The following is a 17,276-nucleotide window of genomic DNA, read 5'->3' as shown; positions in this document are numbered from 1 at the left end:
TTATTTAATGGGAAGAAGGATTCTTTCAAAGATGGGGAATAGTAACAGAGAGTAAGCTGTGCTAGTCTATATTGAGTCTGTTCTGGTCTGGATATGGTCTGAAGAAGTGGGTCTGTCCCACAAAAGCTCACTTAATAAACTATTTTGCTAGTCTTTAAAGTGCTACTTGACTGCTTTTTGTTTTCAAAGATGGGGGTTTACTTTCAAAAGAGCAGCATCTACACTGGCTTTCATCTTTTGAAAGAAGCTCTTTTGAAATTAGAATATGCAAATGAGGTGCTGAATATGCAACTTTACACCTCATTTGCATTTTATTTACCTCATTTGCATGCCTCTTTTGAAAGAGGAGTGCAAGTGTAGATGCACCCTGAAAAGCAGATCGACAGAGCAATCTGCTCTGTTGACAGAGAGCAGCCAGACTGCCCTGTTTTCTGTTGACAGAATGGCTGACCGTAAGCTCTGCAAACTGGGCTGCCCAATGAAGTGGAAGCCCTCTCTGTCAACAGAAGTGTCTATGTTGCACTTCTGTCAACAGAACTCTGTTGACAGAAGAGTTATGCCTCTAATTTTTGAGGGCTCACTCTGTTGAGGCAAAAGCAGAGTTCTGTGGAGACTCTGTCGACAGAAGGCTTTATGAGTGTAGACAGAACTCTCCAGTGCAGACACAGCCTAAGTTTAGTCAGATCTTTCTGGAGCTTTTCACAGTCTTTATTTTTAACTGTCTTGAACAGTTTAGTATAAACTGCAAATTTTGCCACCTCACTGTTTACCCCTTTCTCCAGATCATTTATAAATAGGTTGAATAGGATTGGTCCCTATATAGACCCTTGGGGGACACAATTAGTTACCACTCCGCATTCTGAAAACTTACCATTTATTCCTACCTTTTATTTCCTGTCTTTTAAGCAGTTATCAATCCATGAGAGAACCTTCCTTCTTATTCCATTACAGCTTACTTTACTTAAGAGCGTTTGATCAGGAACTTTGTCAAAGGCTTTCTGGTAATCTAAGTACATTATATCCACTTCCTTCCCTTTGTCCACATGCTTATTGACTCCTCAAAGAACTCTAGTAGATTAGTAAGGTATGATTTCCCTTTACAGAAACCATGTTCACTTTTCCCCATCAAATTATGTTCACCTATGTGTCTGACGATTTTATTCTTTACCATAACTTGCCCAGTACTGACCAGTCTGTAATTGCCAGGATCACCTCTAGAGCCCTTTTAAAATATCGGAATCATATTAGCTACCTTCCAGTCTTCAGGTACAGAAGCTGATTTAAAGGATAAGTTACAAACCACTAGTAATAGTTCTGCAATTTCACATATGAGTTCTTTCAGAACGCCTGTCTGAATGCCATCTGGTCCTTAACTCCTCCAGTTTAGCCACTCTGGTCTCCAAAGCCTGTACGCAGTCTCTGAGGGCCAGCAACTCCTTGCATCAAATGCACACATATACCACCTATTCATAGGGGCAGGTAATCATACCGGCTGCACTGAGCGCAATAAACAGAATAAGCCCCATGCTGCTGCTGGGCTTGTGACTGCATTTCCTCTTACAGTTAATAACATTCTTGATAGGCTACCATGCTGTGGCCCCTGCCTTTCCCAGGAGACCAGGGAACTTAGGTGTTTTGGGAAGCAATGCCTTCCCTTGCCTGCATTACCCGCTGCTCATGAGCTAAAGAGATATTTCATTGCAGCGTAGATATTCAGGCTTGGGCTGGAAACCAGGCTCTGAGATCCTACAAAGTGGAAAAGTCCCAGCTTGCAGACTGTAGTCCAAGCCTGAATGTCTAAAACTCAATTTAACAGTCCCTTAGCCTGATTCCCATGAGTTGTCATGGGCCAATTGCAGATGTCTAATCCTGTTTGGTTGCCCATGAGCACATTTGAACCCTTAGTGGAATCTAGAGACCCCTCTAGGAAGGACTATGATACAAATCACATTAACTGAGTAGAGGCAAACTACAGCATCATGCTCATTTAGTAAAGTTACAGAGTCATTTACGCTGACAGAAAAGTGGATTATGTATGCTGTCCCCTACAAAATGGCAGAACTGATTTTTATCATGCCCTAATTCTTCCTGACAATCCTTGACATATGTCATGGCAAACTACAGATACTTCCTGTGAAAAAGATTCCATGTGTCTCTTCTCACTCTCCAGAAAGTCAGGGCCGTTTGCATGGTGCTGAAACTCAGCAGTGTTCTTTGAAGTGTCAGTAGTCTGACAGTTTAAAGCAGGCATACATTGCTTGTGAGCTGGGTAGAATTTTGATGGCTTGACTAGGAAATAGTGCAGTAAATGGAGTTACAACAAGGTACAGCTTAGCTCTTTGTGTCTCAATACCAGTTCTCAGCAAGCATTCTCCTCATGACATATCAGCTCCCATGGTTCTTGATTTTCTAGAGCTGCTCTGGTATAGTCAACACACCTTTTTGGTGAACTCCATAGTAGCACACTTTACATAAAAGAAAGAGCAAGAATCAAACTGTCCTTTTAACTGAGGACATAACTCCTATGGTTTTTAATGTCTTATGCAATATCTGTAACATACAATTCAGTATTTGAATATTATAGAAACTACTTAATATCATTCCAAATTCGTTTTGTGGGAGACAGATTGCACCAATTTGCACGTGTTGATTTTCATGTACCAGATGACTTCTACCTGATGTCAAACTAAACACTTCGACAGGAGATAGATTCGAAGATCAACATGCACTCTGAAGTCCCAATCCTGCAAATTGCTCAATGTATCGGTATACAGTCCAATTAAAGCCTTTGAGGGTCTGCCCAAGCAGAACAGCTTTCAGGTTGGGCAACATCAAAATGTAAAAAACCACTCTATTTTGATGACCTCGGATACTGTCCCCAAATGCTGTGTGTGATTTGTCTCAGATTGTCCCCAAAATTTCCTTTAAAACAAGATCAGATGTGTGACATTTCAGTAGGTTAGAGTCATTATTAAGGCATATTTGTCCAAAGTGCGGTATAGAGTGGAAGACTTAGAGAAACTGCTAAGAATGTCATTAAACACTATAATAAAAATGGAGTGAGAGTAAGGTTGAAAATTATGCTTTCTCAGAGCACTAGAATATTTTGACTTTTAAAAATTGTTCGTTTCAATAGGAAACATTCATAGTTCTCAATTTTATGGATTTATAAATCTCACTGATTTGGCATTACTACATGTTTACAATTAGATGCATTTGCTAAAGCTTTTCAATTCTTGACACAGAGAAACAACTAATAAAGTCTTACCTTATCTTGATTATACCAGCCATAATAACACCAATCTGACTTATAACTGTAATAAAATATTTGCATACAGCCTTTGGATAAATGATTTCCTTCATGAATTGCAGCCTTTAAGTAAGATGTTTAAAATAAAATTGGAACACGATCTGAAATGAATGCAAATGCCATTTAACTGGCATTGAAAATCTACAGCTTAAACCTAGACCTTTTCTTCCTTCCATGATCAGTATATGGAAATGTGCTAAACTCCATGTGAATAGCAAAGAAAAATAATGTCTGGGTCTGACTGAAAGTTCCAAATAATCTGCATTTCAAAAGAGGTTAGTGTCACTCAAGTACATTTGAATGGAAAAAGAGAACTATTCACAACACAAAGGAGACAGGACTCAGAGAAGTACCAGGTTTCTTGCTGTTAAATAGAATTTGATTATTTTTGTAACCAGATTTTAGGTCTGGGATGGATTATTTAAATGAAAGTAGACCCTGAGCCAGGACATTGAAATTAGGATCCACAGTTCCCCAAAATTCAGAGGTGTGTGTAGGTATATAAGGCCTAGTTCAGTGCCTAGTTCAGAGAGTAAACAAAGAAGAGAGACGGATCTGAACTTCCACCAAAGTTGGCTGTGGGTGGCTGGATCCTGGGTTTTTGCTCAATCCCACCTTTAGTGGATGGAGCCGTCCCATCCATAGGATGAAGTAGAGGCAGTTGCCCCAAGCCCTGTGCTTTTGGGAGCCCCGCGGCAGTAGCTCCAACCATCCCAGGGACAGGAGGGGTGGGAGGGTTACTTGCGGTGATGGCAGAGGCAGCAGGGGTTGCAGCCTTCCCCCACCATGTGAGTTGTGGGAGCTTGGCAGCCTGCTCTACTCACCACTGCCCCCAGCTTCTCCACAGCAGTGTGAAGTGGACCACCCTGGCACCAGGGCACTCTGTTTCCTGCCACCACAGGGAAGGAGGAAGCAGCAGAGGGCCGGGAGCCTAGTGTGGTGGATCAATGCTCTGGCTTTAGCCACCCACATGGGGAGAGTGAGGTGGGTGTCGACAGTGTTGCTCCAGGGGAGGGATGGGGTACTGGTGGAGCAGGGGCAGGGATGGGGAAGGGGTGGGGCCTACGGCACAGCAGGGTGTATGCGTGTGGCTGGGTCCCCACGCCTGGAGCACTGGAGCGTGGGGATGTGTTTCCCCAGTGCTCCCTCTCCCGCTCCTCAGCATGGCCCTGTCTGCTAGAATACTACTGCCGGGGCTGAGATTAGCGTTAGCCTGTACTGCGAATCAGCCGTGTGCCAGCAGGACTTCCAGGAATCCCATTTTAAATTTCTGCCCCCAAACAGATGGAGGAATTGAGGTCATTTGCCAGGCCTGACGGAGTTCCCTCTCTCTTTGAATGCTGCTAAATCATCCCATAGAAAGCCCCGCATAAGGAAAATCCGATGCTTGCCAAGTGAAGCGCTAAACGTTCACGAAATGTTAAAGCAAAGGCAGCCTATAAAGCCTGTGCAACTTTTTCTTTGCTCCCAATGGCTACGTCTACACAGGTATGCTACATCGAAGTAGCTTATTTCAATGTAGCGACATCAAAATAAGCTATGTCGTTGAATAACGTCTACACGTCCTCCAGGGCTGGTGCCGCTGACGTTCAACGTCAACGTTGGGCAGCACCATATCGAAGTAGGCGCTGCAGGGGAGCGTCTACATGCCAAAGTGGCCCACATCGAAATAAGGGTGCCAGGAACAGCTGCAGACAGGGTCACAGGGCAGACTAGCACTTCCGGGGCAACAGCTAGCCGCTCCCTTAAAGGGCCCCTCCCAGACACACTCAGCCTGCACAGCGCACAGTATGCAGAGCCATAGGCACGCACACCTCGGCGAAGCAGTTATGGACCCCCAGCAGCAGCAGCAGCAGCAGCAGCAGCAGCCAGAGGTCCACCCAGCCGCCCCTGCAGGAGCAGTGCTCGCCTTGCTCAATGCCATCCAGGAGGCAGCTGATCACCTTTTATTCGTGGAAGAGGAGCTGCCCCCAGGGGAGGAGGAAGCAACCCCAGACCCTGCTGCCCCCCGCCTCCCCCCAGCCGCACACACCGCCGGCTGTGGAGCTACCCCACGAGCACCGACTGGTGGGAGTGGCTGGTGCTCGGCGAGTGGGACGACGACCGCTGGCTCCAGAACTTTTGTATGAGCCGGCAGACATTTCTGGAGCTCTGCCAGTGGCTCACCCCTGCACTGAGGCACCAGGACACTGCCATGCGGCGTACCCTCAGCGTCGAGAAACGGGTCGGCATCACTGTCTGGAAGCTGGCCACTCCAGACAGCTACTGATCCGTGGGGCAGCAGTTTGGCGTCAGCAAGGCCACCGTCGGGGCTGTCCTTATGGAGGTAAGAGGACCCACGGGGAGGGGGAGGCAGCCCTGGGAGGGGAGGGGAGGGGAGCCCTGGCAGGGGAGGGGAGGGGAGGGCCAGACACACCCTGCACAGCCCTCATTGGTGGTCTCCCATGTGCTTCCCCTGCAGGTCGTCTGCGCCATCAACGCCCTGCTCCTCCAAAGGCTCGTGTGGCTTGGGGACCCGGATGCTGCCATCGTGGGGTTTGCCACCCTGGGCTTCCCCAATTGCTTCGGGGCTCTGGATGGGACCCATATCCCCATCTGAGCTCCGGAGCACAGTGGAGGACACTTCCTGAACAGGAAGGGCTACCATTCGGTGGTCCTCCAGGACTTGGTGGACAGCCAGGGCTGCTTCCTGGACATTTATGTTGGCTGGCCTGGCAGCACCCACGACACCCGGGTATTCTGGAATTCGGGCCTGTGCCGCTGGCTGGACGCGGGGACCTACATCCCCCAGTGGGAGATCCCTGTGGAGGACACCACGATGCACCTCTGAGTCGTCGCAGTCGCGGCGTACACCCTCCGGCCCTGGCTCATGCACCCTTACACGGGCCATCTCACAGCCAGCCAGGAGCGCTTCAACACGTGCCTGAACCACGCGCGCCAGGTGGTTGAGCACACATTTGGCTGCCTCAAAGGGCGCTGGAGGTGTCTCCTCATCCGCCTTGGTGCGGGCCCCACCAACATCCCCCAGATTGTGGGAGCATAGAGCGCCCTCCACAACCTGGTGGAGAGCAAGGGGGAGGCATTCTTTCAGGGCTGAGCTGTGGAGGCTGGCAGGGCTGACGTGCAACCACCCGCTGCCCCCAGTCGCCAGGTCGCCCCCGAGGGGATCCGGATCCGGGAGGCCCTGCGGGCCCATTTCGACCAGGCTGCGGGGTGAACGCTGGCAGGCCCCCCACTGCACCCCCCCATCCTCCACAACACTCCCTGCCCCTACGCCCACACCACAGAGCACCCAAGAGCACACCCCCCGACCACTTTTCTTGTAAATAAAAATAGACCTGTTGTTCGTGAAACCACAAAACTACAAATATAAATATTATATATTATATGATAAACAAACAGTGGAACACAAGGAAGGGGAGAACTATTTACATGGGGGGGCAGGTATCATAAAATAACAGGGGTCTAATACAAACTATATACAACATAAATTAAGGGGATATGTACAAAGGGGGGGGGGCACATCCTGGGCCCTGCACCCCCTAATGTCCAGCGCTGGGGGTTGGCAGACGCAACCCTCGCCTCGGCCTCAGCCCTGGCCGGGGCTGGCTGGGGACCGGGCGAACTGGCAGATACGGCCGGCGGGTGTCAGCAGGCCCCAGGTCCCCCTCGACGGAAGGCCCCTAGGTGGCGGATGGCGGTGGGACGGTGGGTGGAGCAGCGGGTGGAGCGGTGGGTGGAGCAGGCAGGGTGGGCAGAGCGGCGGCCGGTGCGGCATGGGGGGCCAGGTAGTTGCAATGCGCTCAAACGTGCACATAAAGGCCCCCCATGCCTCCTGGCACCAGGCCAGCGCCCGCTCCTGCAGATGGAGGTGCCGCTCGTCCACTCGCAGGCGCTGCTCCGAGACCTCCAGCTGCCGCCAGAGGATCGCCAGCAGCTGGGGGGTCCGTCGCTGTGTGGTGATGGTGCTGGGTCCGCCATCGTCCCCGCCCTGGGGCTGCTTGGTGCTCTGCCAAGGGGCTGGCCTGCAGTGATGGCCCCGGTGGGCTCTCCGGGACCACTGACATCTCACTGGCGCTCTCCGGTCCCTCCGATGGTGCAGCTGCAGAACACGGGGGGGAAGAAGAGTGGAGACAGCCGTTAGTGTGGGCCCTGAGCCGTGGCCCTTGTCCCCCCACCCCTCTGCTGCTGGTTCCCCATCCCCATCCCCAGGAGATGCTGCTGATGGGTGTCCCACCCCCTCTCCCCGGGGGACCCTAGGTTCCGCTCCCCCCATCCCCAGGGATGGGGCATGGCACTGTCGTGCTGGGGAGGGGGCAGGGTCTGATGCACTCTTCTGAGGGACATGCCACTGCTGTCCTTGGGGCCATGGTCATCTGGGCATGTGGAGGGCCCTGGTCATGTCTGTTGTCCCCACCCCTCAACCCCGGGGGTGTGCACCGGGGGGGGGTACATACCTGATGGTCCGCTCCCATGGTTGGGGGACACCCTGTGGGCGGACGCCCTGCTGGAGCTCCGGGACGACAGCGCAATGTGGAGCCCCCCGTCTCTGGAGGAGGATTCCCCCTACTCCTCCTCCTCTGGTGTGCCAGGGCTGGTCTCCTGGGGGGGCCCCTGGGGTGTGGGGCTTGCCTCCGGGGCGGACTCCACCTCTGGGGCCTGCTGGGGCTCATCGGCCAAGGTGTCAAGAGTGGCCGGCGGGGAGGAGGTGTGCCGGGGGCCCAGGATTTCCCTGAGCTCCCTGTAAATGGGGCAAGTGATGGGGGCGGCCCCAGATCAGCTGGCCACATCCCGGGCCTGGAGGTAACCCTGCCGCAGCTCCTTGACCTTACTTCTGACGTGGTTAGGAGTGCGGGCAGGGTGACCCCGGGCGGCCAGGCCCTTGGTCAGCTGAGCGAACGCATCCGCATTCCGCCTCTTGCTCCCCAGTACCTGGAGCACCTCCTCCTCGCTCCAGAGCCCCAGCAGGTCCCGGATCTCGGCCTCTGTCCAGGAGGGGCCCCACTGCCTCTTCCCCAGCTGGCTGCCAGCCTGGGAGCCCTGGCTCCTCTTGGGGGGGGTGCCCTGGGGGCGCTTGGGGGGCTGGCGGGCGTCCATTTCAGCGGGGGGGGGTTGTCTCTGGGCTGCAGGGAGGCGTGCAGGCAGGCCGCGTGGCTGTGCTGCTGCCTGCACGCGCTCTCAGCTTCCTCCACAGGAAGGCAGGGGGCGGGGACCTTTAAGGGGCCTCTGCACACGGTGACCATAGAGCTCAGGGGCTGGAGAGAGCGTCTCTCAACCCCTCAGCTGATGGCCGCCATGGCAGACCCCACTATTTCGATGTTGCGGGATGCGGATCGGCTACACGTGCCCTACTTCGACGTTGAACGTCGAAGTAGGGCGCTATTCCCATCTCCTCATGAGGATAGTGACTTCGATGTCTCGCCGCCTTACGTTGATGTCAACTTCGAAATAGCGTTTGCCACGTGTAGACGTGGCGGACGCTATTTCGAAGTTGGTGCAGCTACTTCGAAGTAGCCGGCACGTGTAGACGCGGCTAATGAGTGGTATTATGACAGTCTTTCGTTGCATAGAACAGGAGTCAGCAAGCTCTGGCACGGGTACCAAGAGTGGCACACGAGGCGAAGGGGAACTCAGCCCCACCCCTCTTCCCCATACAGCTGGGAGCTTGCTCAAAGCCAGGCTGCCTGTGGTTTAACTAAAGGCCAGCTAGTGCTACCAACCACCACCTAAATGGTGAAGCTCTGCATCTTCTTTTATTTGTTAATGAAGCTGTTGTAAGTAGGACTATTAGTGACTTTAAAAAGTGTTGCCAGCACTCAGACTGGATATAGAGCTCAAAAGGTCAAATTTCAGCATTCTGCCTCGGAAAGGCTGCTGACCCCAGCCTAGAGTTTCATTACATGAGTCTTTTCCACACTAGTTCAGTCAGAGCACAGGTTGGATAGTAAATGTGGAAGGGGCTTGTGCTGAACGAGAAAAGGGTCTGGGCAGGGCCTAATTAAGAAAGGGATGTTAGGGGCTGCAGGCCAGGGCCTGGAGTGAAGTGGGGCTCTGCAAAAAGATCTCAGAGCCAACAAAAGGGTAGATCTTTTTGCAGGGTCATCTCAGCCTAGGGCCCTGTGTTGCAGTCACTGAAGCCCTCTGCATTCCAGCCCTGCCTGAGGGGGGCAGAGCACACAGCTCCCCACCTCCCCACAGCTGGGCAGCAGCTGTAAGCACCAGGAAGCTCCCCCTGCACGCTTCCCTCGCCTGCACCCTCTGCCCCTACAGCTCCCATTGACCACCTGAAGGCCAGTGTAGGCGAGTACACAGAGCCACCTGCCCTTGTCCTGCCCTGAGGCCTGCACCACCAAAGGGGGGGCTGCCTAAAGCCAACACTGCAGCCCCCTAACCCAGCCTTGTGCCCCCCTCCTGCACCCCAACTCCCTCCCAGACCCAGCACCTCCACCCCAACCTCCTGCACTGAGCCCCCTCTCACATTCCAAACTCCTTATCCCCAACCTGGAGTCCCCTCCTGCAGCCCAGATGGCTCATCCCCAGCTGCACCTCAGATCCTGCGCCACCCAGTTGGAGCCCTCATTCTCTCCTGCAGCCCCCTCCTGCATGCTGAACCCCTCATTTCTGGCCCCACCTTGAAGCCTAGGTGGTGCCACAAAATTTAACAGCCCCAGGCTCTCACAAGAGTCAATGAAGCCTTGGGTCTCTGGATCCAGGCTTGTCCTTTTGCCAGTTTCTTCTTGCAGTTCCTTACCCCCATATAAGCCTGGAAACAATTCAGGGCAACTGAATTCCAGGAAACTTGACTTCAGTGGAGCTATGTCTGTGGTTAAAGTTAAAAAAGCACTCAAGTACCTTGCTGAATCAAGACCACAGTATGCCAGATGGTCAGCGTTTAATGAAGGTTGTTGCAAATTAGGGAGGAATCCTCTAATTTAACAGGGAGGATAAATACAAATAGAGCTCCGCTGTTTTGTTCTGGATGGGGAGGTAGCCCATGTGACCCTGCTTACAAGTGTTTGCAGGTACTTGAATTCTTGGTAACTGAGATAATGGGAATTCACACAAATGGCTTTGCTGCCTGCATTCTCATGGATTGTCTGCCTTCAGAGTCTTTCAAGTAAATTGCAGCCTCACAGGCATTCATTGGGTATTACAATAGGATTGTATGTAGTCCTGGTATTTGAACCACAGTGGGTTCCAAAACTGGATGGGAACCTTCTCGGGGATCCTGGATATTTGGATGTGGGATTTTAGTTCAGGCCTATGTCTGTTGTATAGATTCACCCCATGTAATATCTAGTTCCACATGACATTGTGTGGATCACTTAGGCGCAAGTAACTTTTATAATAGCAATTAACGCAGCCATCGTCATGTCCTGCTACCAAACAAAAGTTGAGATGTTGCCGAATTCGTTGCATTCAAAGAGTGAAACAGTTGTGCTGTCTCTTTTCAAGCTAATTGGTTCCCCAGTTTTCCAGGCCTTCTCATTCATGTCCCTGTTGTTTGTACAGGCTTCTTCAGAAGAAGTATCACTAAAAATGCCATCTACAAGTGTAAAAATGGAGGCAATTGTGAGATGGACATGTACATGAGAAGAAAGTGCCAGGAGTGCCGTCTGCGGAAATGCAAACAGATGGGGATGTTGGCTGAATGTATGTATGCAGGTATTTGCACCAGGCAATTGAAGTACTTTGAAAAAATGTTATAGCTCACCTTGGTCTAGAGCAGGCGTGTCCAACCAGCGGCCCACGGGCCGCAAGCGGCCCTGGACAGCTAGTAATGCGGCCCCACAAGATCATAAACTTTTAACATTATTATGTGATTTATATACATTAACTATATCATATATTTTATATGCGGCCCAAGACAATTCCTCTTCACTCATTGCGGCCCAGGCAAGCCAAAAGGTTGGACACCCATGGTCTAGAGGGATTGTGTCTAATAGGCAGAAGCCTCCCTACAAAGACTGGTAAAACCATTCAATATCTAGCTTCACAAATCTCAAGGCATGGACTGTAGCATTAAGGGCTCTGCAGTCTGTGCTTAACTATTCTTACAGAATAGGCGTGACATACCCCTGAATGATGAGATTTAATTAATGACGGGGAACAGCAGAATGTGAGGTGCATGGTGATCTGATGGTGAAGAAAGGAGTTTTGTGGACAAAGTGGGCGGACATAGCGAAAGGTGACAGCCAAAGGTGCTGTCCACATAAGAGGAAAAGCAACTCCAGAGGCAGTGGAAGAAAGGTAGAGGTGAGAGATGAAGGCATCAGCTGAAAAAGGAGAAGAATACAAAGAAGTTGGGAATTTTCAGTGCTATGCAGAGCAGAAAAGGATCAGACCTATATCTATCCACAGCCACCTTTTAATGGACTGCCTCCCAGCCTTTGCCAGACAATTCCAGTGCTCGTATGAAGAGCTGGCAGTCAACCAGTGGCAGAGCCCCTTAAAAAGATAGCTAACATTGGCTGAAAGTTGCTCTGTGTCCTCCCCTTGCGGTCTAGGCTGGCCTGGTAAAGGACAGCCCTTTTTTCAATAGTCTAATTAGTTCCTCTAATGGAAGTATGAGCAATAAATAGACTCACCTTCAAAGAACTTGTCTTATAGATTTAAAAAATGTTTATATTAGAATGAACAACTGACATACACATTACCAGCCTCCAGGCCAATGTACCTGAAACATCTGTGACACTGCACCTAACCCCAAATGAGGCACTGAGATTGAATTTCTGGCAGAAGTTTAGCTACAGCAATAACAGTCATGCCAAATTTGAAGGCTCACTCCTAGAAATACAGTACAGAGCTCTGCATATGCTGCCTTCAGTGAACAGGGTTTTATTCTATTTTCATGGCTCCGATCATTTGAACACATTACAATGTCAAACCAATTTAGGTTCATGCAGGAAATTAATCTACTCTGAGTTTTTAATATACTTCTCTCTTTTAATCTGATCATGGGATGCTATATTAACTGTTGGCTTTGTGAGAAACAATAACTTCCATCGACATCTGGAATCCATGCAAATATAATTAATATTTCATTCTGTAAATTGAACAGCCTACAAAGATCCTGAGATATGACATATTCTTGTACAATACATAAATACACAAACAAATGCCTCCAAAGTGATGATAGCACTCGGTGAGTCAGTGCCATAGGAAAATAAAAAACCCATAGAATTGGACTCAGATTCATTGTTCCACAAATTCAAGAGTTCAGGATACTCTGCCTGACTCATAGCAGCAGAAAAACAAGAGATCCCAGAAAATATAGGTTAGTGTAAATAATACTGTCTGAGGACACATGAAACTTTTAAACTGGCTGATCATTTTCTCTCATTGGCATAAGTGAAACAAAGACTGACAACAGGTGCTGCCATTTGAATCTTTCTCTGCAATGGAAACACTTTGTTACTGGGTAGTTCATGTTACTCATAATTTAAACATAAACACGTTCTAAAGCACGTCACAGAGCACACTTTGGAAGCCACCATTTAACAAATTTCAAAGGAAGACTGTACTGTATATGGATATTTCTAGATCAGGGCTTGACAAGGTGGTAAAAACTGAAGCTTCTATTTGTTCATAGGCTTAAGTTGAAGACGTTCCTTTGAGTAAATGAAACAAAGTTCAAGGTAACCTTTTATTTCATACTATAGGGTTGCAATCATAAACTCTGAAGAATTTTGCCTTAGCAAAAGGGAGGTAGAGTTTTATAAACATTTATGGCCCTACTCACTAAACATTTCCATGTCCTTTGCATGTAAACTGCAGACATGGTCAAATAATTTAACCATCAGTTTAAAATAGCTTTCTGTATTTATAGTGGCCCGAATTATGTGTCTAATTAAAGGCCAGATTCTGCTACTGTTAGTCAGGCTGAGTACCATTTCTAGTTTCATTGAAATGGAGCTATTTGTGGAATTAGCTTAAAATGGTAACAGAGAGGAAGTCGTGCTAGTCCACACACTATCAAAACAAAAAGCAGTCAAGTAGCACTTTAAAGACTAGCAAAATAGTTTATTAGGTGACCTTTCGTGGGACAGACCCACTTCTTCAGATCATAGCCAGACCAGCTAGAATTTTACTTCTAACGTACAACTGAGCATAAGTAAGGATGGCAGAACCTGGCCACAGCATACAAGACAGAAAGCAAACTGAACTTTTCCCCCAAAAGAAATAGGCCAGATCCTCATCTGCCATAAATCAGTGTAACTCCACTGACTGCAGCAGTTTATATTAGCTGAAAATCAGGCTCAGTGGTTTTAGCCAGCGTCCTTTACTTGTATTCTTTGGAAAAATAAGGAGGAGGATGTAAAAATGAGGCAGCACAATCACATACCTCAATGCCAATTATAATCTGCAACATTCCTGTCATTAATATTTTCCTATTTTGAGGTGCTGTATGTAGGTTTTATTTTAATCATGTAAATTTCCTCTTCTCTCAATGGTGCAGGTAGGTTATTTTATATAGTGTTTAAACAGGAAATTAAAAACATTCACAGCTGAATTCAGTATTTTCATGATATCTTCTGCCACCATAATAAAACTTCTGAACATGTCTCTCTCTCTTGTTCATTCTGAAGATTGGAAAGTCAGGCAGACTTTTTGAAAGAAACTCTAAATTGAAGTTCTGTGATGATTCTATTTTTAGATCCATATAGACCTGTTTCCTTTTGGTCTGTTTTCTGGTTCTCTCTCTCTCTCTCTCTTCTCTCTCTCTCTCAGTTGGTTCTGTTAATTGTTATTTGTTAAGACTGTAAAGAGACAATTTTTTTTATTTAAGGACATGATAGAGGCTAAAAAATAACAAACCCTGAGCTTGATTCAACCTGCTAGTGCAGGGAGGTGCAAATTGTGGCAGTTGACCAGATCAATACATCTCGCAGACACTTTGGCCATATCTTCCTCCTGGCCACCATGTTGCTTTTGGGTTGTACCAGCAGCATTATAACTGTCAGCAGAGGGGCACTGCAGATGCTGGTGCCCCTTCTAAGTGGATGTTCTGCAAGGTGGCTGCACCCTGGGTTGCACTAGTAGAAGTTGGAACAGCCTAAAGATGCTTATTATAGCATCCATAGACCTAAGTAATTGTTATCTAAGGAGAACGCCGCTGCCCAAGAATGTCAGTGACAGGTGAGTAGTTTATTGGGAAATATGAGGGTGTGCTTATGTACTTCCACTAGGGTGTGTGAGAATTAACCTGCTCTAAATTGTCTTTTGGTCTGTAAATCTTATGAACACATTACTTGCACTACTGCAGGTTTGTTAACAGAAATACAATGCAAGTCAAAACGTCTCAGAAAAAATGTGAAACAGCTGCCTGATCAGCCAGCCAATGAAGATACTGAGGGAACAGACCTGAAGCAAGTGACATCTACAACTAAAATATATAGGGTAATAAAATGCACGTAAATACTTTGTACAATAATTCGGATGTTTGAGCTACATGCAACTAACACAGCATACAGTGGTTATAGCTAAGTAATTTAGAGGTTTGCCTTAAGTAGCCTGACACATTTCCATCAGTATTTGTAGTGTTTCCCTATGAGATAACATTATAATTATAATGAGATAACATTATTTGATGATTTGAAGTACAGGTATCAATAACATGTAAAATGAGAACTTTTCGTATAGATTCTAATGGGTGAGGGTCTTGATCCTAACACATTATTTATGGATACACGTGCACAGGCATGAAGACACATACTAGCATCTGCATTCCACACTGAAATTAGAGATATGTGGTGGAAATATCCATGGGATAAATTGCAGAGACAGACTTGTGATAAACTGCAGAATACGCATGAGATGAGATTTATCAAATGGCTGTGCAAATTATCCCTGGATTTTTTTATGATACCCATTGACAGATCTATTCTCTGCATGGGAAGTTTGTATGGAATGATTAAGACTTTATACGTTATCATGCATCTGCCCCCTCAGTGAATCTACCTCCCTCAGGACTATTGCTAATATGCCAAATCTCTGAGTGCCTGCAACCAGTTGCCTTAAAAAATCAGTCTGATAGAAGGATACATTGCTTTTTCTCCCCAGGTGTAAAATGCCTGTCTTCCAGCACTTTCATCTAGACCTGGAGTGTGCTGAGATATTAGACCTTTAAAATAATGATATTCTTAGGTATAGAAAAAGCAATATTAAGTAGTTTAGACTCTTTTAGTCCTTCTTTTAAGTCTTATACAGCTAGGGACACATAGGGGCTGTGTCTACACTGGCACAAATCTTTGAAATAGCCATGCTAATGGCCATTTTGAAGATTACTAATGAGGCATTAATTGAATATTCAGCACCTCATTAGCATTAGAGAACAACAAGAAGTCTTGTGGCACCTTATAGACTAACAGATATTTTGGAGCATAAGCTTTTGTGGGCAAAGACCCACTTCATCAGATGCCCACGAAAGCTTATGCTTCGAAATATTTGTTAGTCTATAAGGTGCCACAAGAATTCTTGTTGTTCTCAAAGCTAGAGACTAACACGGCTACCTCTCTGATCATTAGGACGCTTCTGGATGGGGCAGCTCGGCGTGGCTACACGGGGGTCCTTTTTGAAAGGACCCCACACATTTCAGCTGAGTGGACTGAGGGGATTTTGAAATGTACGGGAAGAAGGATTCTTTCGAAGATGGGGTTTACTTTTGCAAGAGCAGTGTCTACACTGGTTTTCTTCTTTCAGAACAACTATTTTGAAATAAGAGTATGCAAATGAGGTGCCTGATATGCAAATCTGCCCACATTTGCATTTCATTCCCTCTCATTTGTATATCTCTTATGAAAGAGGAATGCAAGTGTAGACACAGCTATAGTGATTATAATACGTGAAATACAAAAATCATCCAAATAATGTTTTTTAAAACCCACTAAAACATTAATAAAATAGTTTTTCAGTAACATATGTCAAGTACAGAATATATGAGGGAGTGGTAAAGAGATTTTAGGATGTCTAATAACTCATTACTGGCAAATATCTGCACAAGTCATTAATCACCAAACCTGGTAATACTTCCACCCCAAAATCATGCAGGTAAAACATTTATACCCCTTCATTGTGGATCATTTGCATATATCTGCAGTGGTCAAGCAGACTTCTCACCTTGTTGACATCCAAATGAAAGACATGGAACTATACATTCTGACTGAAGCATGAACTGTTAGGTCACTTCCTGTTACTGAAATGTGTGGTTTTTTTCTGCCAGTATAGGAGAAAGTAGAACTTACCCCAGAACAGCAGAACCTTCTTCTTTACATCATGGATTCCTATAGCAAACAACGAATTCCTCAAGAAGTATCAAAAAAACTTGTAAGTACACAAATTAATTAGCCTTTTGAAAGTTGTCATGTTGGTTGTATGAAGAGACTATAGGGAGAAATTATTATTAACATTAGTTAATGTTGGGTACTGTAGCCTGGGTTTAAGTTGCCAGCAGTCACTTTATGAGTCACTTTTCCTGTCACTGTCACTTTTCCTGGTCCTGTTTGTAGGCTAGGGGCTTTGTTACATCTGGGAACCCCAGTCAGTATGGAAAGAGTCAGGCTAAAGCAAAGTGGGGTACAGTGTGTTTCTTTTAGGGAGCAACCTGCTTTCTGCTCTGATTTTGTTAGTAATCATTTTGACATCCAAGCAATAAAGCAACATTCCAGCAAAGGTATTTATGTTTTTATCTAATATTTCTGGCTGTATGTTGTGAACGTAAGTGAGCCCTTATATGGAAATAGCTCCTAGAGCCCTAAACAGGTTGGATTGTGATTGTGTTAAGCGACGGTACAGACATATAGCAAATTGCAGCCCTTGCCCAAAGAGCTTATAGCCTAAAAGCAGTTTACAGTATAAAAGTGTACAAGGGAAACAGAGTCTGTTCTTTAATCCTTGCAATCTGATCATTGCTTTGTTCACTGAACCCAAATATTGAGGAGAAGAGTGTGTATCCAGGGGGAAAGTG

At 47.3% G+C, this 17,276-nt stretch overlaps 1 protein-coding gene across 2 annotated transcripts in view; it reads left to right on the top strand.

Moving 5' to 3' along the window:
- NR1H4 (nuclear receptor subfamily 1 group H member 4) overlaps positions 1–17,276 on the top strand; it is an 88,068-nt gene that overhangs the window by 39,960 nt on the left and 30,832 nt on the right. The window contains exons 3-5 of one of the 2 annotated variants that reach the window (XM_074983977.1): positions 10,823–10,963; positions 14,577–14,710; positions 16,538–16,636. In XM_074983977.1, coding sequence (XP_074840078.1) covers positions 10,823–10,963; positions 14,577–14,710; positions 16,538–16,636 — 374 coding nt within the window. Of the gene's footprint in view, positions 1–10,822; positions 10,976–14,576; positions 14,711–16,537; positions 16,637–17,276 lie in introns of both variants that reach the window. The other variant, XM_074983976.1, reaches the window with a different exon arrangement.

Source organism: Carettochelys insculpta, chromosome 1 (genome assembly GCF_033958435.1).
Source record: "Carettochelys insculpta isolate YL-2023 chromosome 1, ASM3395843v1, whole genome shotgun sequence".
In the NCBI taxonomy this organism is placed as follows: Eukaryota; Metazoa; Chordata; order Testudines; family Carettochelyidae; genus Carettochelys; species Carettochelys insculpta.
This window is presented reverse-complemented; position numbering and strand designations above follow the sequence as displayed.